The sequence below is a fragment of the Hippocampus comes genome, unplaced genomic scaffold, assembly GCF_001891065.2.
Source record: "Hippocampus comes isolate QL1 unplaced genomic scaffold, H_comes_QL1_v1.1 scaffold176, whole genome shotgun sequence".
Lineage (NCBI taxonomy): Eukaryota > Metazoa > Chordata > Actinopteri > Syngnathiformes > Syngnathidae > Hippocampus > Hippocampus comes.
Genome location: NW_017805826.1, coordinates 888553 through 893092, shown reverse-complemented (window position 1 = coordinate 893092; position 4540 = coordinate 888553). Strand labels below are relative to the sequence as shown.

General features: G+C 41.5%; 1 protein-coding gene across 3 annotated transcripts in view; it reads right to left on the bottom strand.

Annotated features, from left to right (window-relative positions):
* The window catches only part of grhl1 (grainyhead-like transcription factor 1), a 21962-nt gene extending 18893 nt beyond the window's left edge, over positions 1-3069 (bottom strand). For 2 of the 3 annotated variants that reach the window (XM_019887204.1, XM_019887205.1), the window contains exon 1: positions 2905-3069. In XM_019887204.1, the coding sequence (XP_019742763.1) occupies positions 2905-2924 (20 nt within the window). In that variant the 5' untranslated portion in view covers positions 2925-3069. The other variant, XM_019887206.1, reaches the window with a different exon arrangement.
* Positions 3070-4540: the final 1471 nt, after the last annotated feature.

Sequence of the window (4540 nt, the reverse complement as noted above, 5' to 3'; positions counted from 1 at the left end):
TATATATATATTTTTTTTTTTATCACTCATGAAGGGTTCGGTGAATGTGCATATTAACTGGTTGGGTTCGGTACCTCTAAAAAGGTTAAGAACCACTGTTTTAGATGTTTATTTTTTTACATTTTTATTTTTTCACCATAGGTATGAATGTGAAAGGCTATTTGTCTGTATACGTGCCGTGCAATTGGATGGCGACCAGTCCAGGGTGCACACTGCCTCTGGCCCAAAGTCAGCTGTGACAGGCTTTAGTTACCTGCGATTCCAATGAGGACAAGCATTATAGAAAAATCGATGGATGGAATCAGAGTGTTGTATTGAGCAGAATAATACGGACGTGACTCATCTTCCCTATGAACGTCTATAGACAGCAAACGTGATGAAATATTTCAAGGATTATTGAGCCCATCCTTTTCCTCCATCTTCCGGAGGATTAAGCATGTAAATAAAACATCTTGTCAATCACATCCTTGTCTCAAAACAGTCACACTTGGAAGAGAAAGAGTTCTTTATCTGTAGGACCAGTTCTTCAGGCTCTTCTGTGATTGTGCAACAAATCTTAGCCGTGGAACGGCCGATGCACCTTGAGAAAAGATGCTCTACAGGCTTGTCCAGTGCGACAACTGGGGCGCTGCCACCTCATTGGCTCGCACACCTACCGCAGGTGACGCATCCGACCCGGCTGCATTCTTGCGTTCTAACAACTTTTGTTTTTAGAAGACGACAACGAACTGGAAAATGACAACCACTGTACGTTTCGATGAGACCTGGCGTCTTTGTCTTGCTCCTCCCCCATGCTGCTTTGTAAACACAACTGCTGAATATTCGGATATAGCGTGCGAGTTAGAAGCCCCTTTGGGTTGTTGTGTCATCACTGTGAGCCTCTAAGCTCAAAACTTAACGTTCTCAGAATCGAGATGAAAATACACCCATCAACATGTTGGAAAATATTGGACTTTTCACTATTAGCTCAGGCCTGTTTGCACAGCATATATTTACTTATGTTAACAGTAATGACGAGGCCTGGGTGGCATTATTAGCAGAGTTTCTCGTTGAGTTTAACATTTGCAGCAGGGGTGGGTAACTTGCTGCCCTAAAGACCATTTGATCTGAAAACAACTTTGAAAAATGTTGAAAAATGTGTTGAAAAAAAAAAATCCAAAAAAAAATCCATCTCTCCATTTTCTCTGGGCGGGAGCCTAGCCCAGCTGATGTTTGAATTTGATGTGAAAGAACTTGAGAACCCTGACTTCAACCTCATCACAGATCGTCTTATTGTGAACCGGACTAGTTGCCCCTTTCACACTAACTTGTGCATTGCCTCATTCACATTGAGCTACAGAGAGCACTTTTATGAACAAACCCCTTCCAAAAATGAACTGAACAAACCAAACTTTTCCTTGACATCTGATTTCATAACTAGTTATCAATCAATTTGTCATTATTTGATGAAACCATCATCCATTTGTAAGTCTTAACAACCCCCTGTGGGAAAACATAAATAAGATTTGACATGACCAAAATAAAAAATAAAAAAAGTTTGATACCTCTGATTTAGACCTAGCATGGGCCTAACATGCATTTCTGGAATTGGGGAACAAGCAGACATATCTGCAGAAAACCAGTACAGTAGATGATTCCAACCCAAGACCACTTGACTACGAGGCCAACATGCTAACTACTAGTCCACTGTACTGCCCAGTCCAAAAACATTTAGCCTCCCGAAAATACTCATAATACAAAGTAAATAGTGTGAATGATCATTGTATCAATCTGAAACCACCCCTCAAAAGGATAATGGTCCCTCACCACACTCCTATAAACCATCTTGAACACCACCACCAACAAACGATCGTGTGGCTCAGTTTCTATGCATAGTATCTACAACAAATGCTTCCTTTTCCCTCTCTATTGTTCATGCAAAGTGATCATTAGTAATCCTAGCTCTAATTGTGCCTTTCATTAAACAGCGACCTGATAAGAAGCGTTATTGAAGGGCAACAAAACTCTTGAGAAAATGTCATTCACAACGAAACCAAATAGTTTGGATGTGTTACATGGTGGTTTACATTCAATTAAATAATTAGAAGACTAAAAAGTTGAAAGAAAAGTTGACAAAACTCATCTCAAACGACCCCGTGCTTGCTTACATTGTTGTCGTGGAGCCAACGCCTAGCAGGTGTACAGTTTCATTCCAAAAGTCTCCTTGTTATTGCCCTCATGAGAAAAAAAATATTGAAATGATGAACTAAGCATCTTTGGCATTGAGAAAAAAAAACGCTGCGATTTGAATGTGGCAGTCAGAAGCTGATGACTTTTTACACATGCAATATGAAGACACTTGGTGTGACATCACCCCCGCTGCAGTTTATTCCTGAACAAACATCATTAGGACTAAACACATAATAGGTCCCAACTGTTGAATGCTCTGGGCAAAATCAAACAACCCAAAATGAACAAAACAGCCATCACCCTCACGGGACAGTCTTCTTTTTTCTTTATTCTGATGATTCTAACTGGCGCCTGTGCTCTCACAACAGGTGAGAAAGCACCTGTACAGGCTCCAACATGACAGGTGAATCACTTTCGACACATGACAGGAGATGTCTGTATCAGAAAACTTACCATTAGCAACAAGATAAAATAGAAATAATCCTAAAGAGACATTTTTTACAGCCGTGGTGCGTTCAGGGGAAACTTTATAAAATAAGGGGAAAAAAACGTCGCAGGAGAAGCAGCTGGTCAGAGGGAAGCCAAAATAGACGTTTAAACTCCAAGGCGAGACGAAGGGAAATGTGTCGGGGAAAAAGATGTCAAAAGTCCACAAAAGTCGGAATTAAGTGTGGCTATTAAGTGCGAGGCGGTTTGTTGTGAGGGCTCGAGAGTGGCGAGGCCAGGAGAACTTACTTGTCATGCTCCTGTGACATCTCGGTCGGTCGAACTGGACTTTCTAGTTGGTACTGAAAATCCGATCCGTCTTCTTTTAAGCGTAGAAAAACGGCGCCGCGAACGTTTGGATGAGGGCAGCGGCAACAAACAAGGTGTCCCCGGCGGAGTAGAACGGGTTTTGTCGGCTCGACTCGCTTTTTTGGGGGGGGCATTGCTGAGAAATCGAGGCCGGTTTTACCTGTGAAGGCGACACGGATTGGATTACAGGTGTTCAGAGGGCGGGGTCATCCTGTCAATTACCCTTTCCATGGCCCCGATTGGCTGAACCGGCTCCCTACTCAATTCATAACAGTGAACCAGCAGTAATAATATCAACTGAGATTTGACAGTTCTGTTTTAAAATGGTGCGGGCACGTCCGCCTCACAGTGCAGAGGTCAAGGTTAGGTTCCGGGTCCCGGCTTTCCCTTGTGTTTGAATTTACATGTTCTCCTGCATGAGTGTGTTTTCTCCGGGTACTCTGGTATCCTCCCACATTCCAAAAAAAGCATGCACGGTAGGTTAATTGGACACTCTAATTTGTCCCTTGGAGTGAATGTGAGTGTGGTTGGTTGTTTGTCTATGTGTGCTCTGCAATTGGCTGGCAACCAGTTCAGGGTGTACCCCGTCTGCGGCATGAAGACAGCATGGATAGGCACCAGCAGACCCACGACCCTCTTGAGAATAAAGCGGTTCAGATAACGGTACATCTTTAAAGTCATTATTATGTATTAATAAACATCATTACACGAGCAAAAATCAAAAAAATTTGGTCTTCCATCCAATTTCAATAGTTGACACCAGTAAGTGTACAGTACTACGATATTAGCCAATTATTAGCACAAATTAAGCTTTGAATGAAATTATGTTTTATCCATCCATCCATCCATCCATCCATCCATCCATCCATCCATTTTTTGAACTGCTACCACCAGTAATTACTTATACCATATGAATAGTGCTATAAGGTCATGATCAAGAAGATGCCCGGAAACTATACATTTATTCCGTTTATTTTATAATTGAATTGCTTTTATTGTGAAATTCAAACATTCTCAATGTGAGACTACAGTACAGACAAATGCTAATTTATAATGTTGTGTTACAATTTCTTTCAACCATCTGTTTCCATACCACTTATCCTGTTAGGGCCTAACCCAACTGAACAATAGGCACAAAACATCCTGTCACAGGGCACATGTGGAGACAGACAACCATTCACACTCACATTTACATTTTGATGAAAGTGAGCCCTGAACCCAAAGTCAATCAACTGAATTTCTACACCATCAGTGACTATATTTATACATATTCTTACTATATATTTATTTTGGGACTTTTTCCAGCGCATTTTCTGAGAAAGAAATTTTAATTTTCACCAGACTTTAACTTGCACCAAATTTCAATCACCACCAACATAGAGCAGACATCATTATCCTTTTAGAGGTAAATAGTTTGACACTGGGACATTACAGGTGCCTTGGAGTGCAAAGTGGGGTACATGACAGTGTAAATTGTACTACGAGGAGAAGTGGTGTCATACGGCACCCCAACTCTACAGTGTAGATTAGCATCGTCCTGCAGTTAAAGCAGCATGCAAATCGGCCAAGACTCATG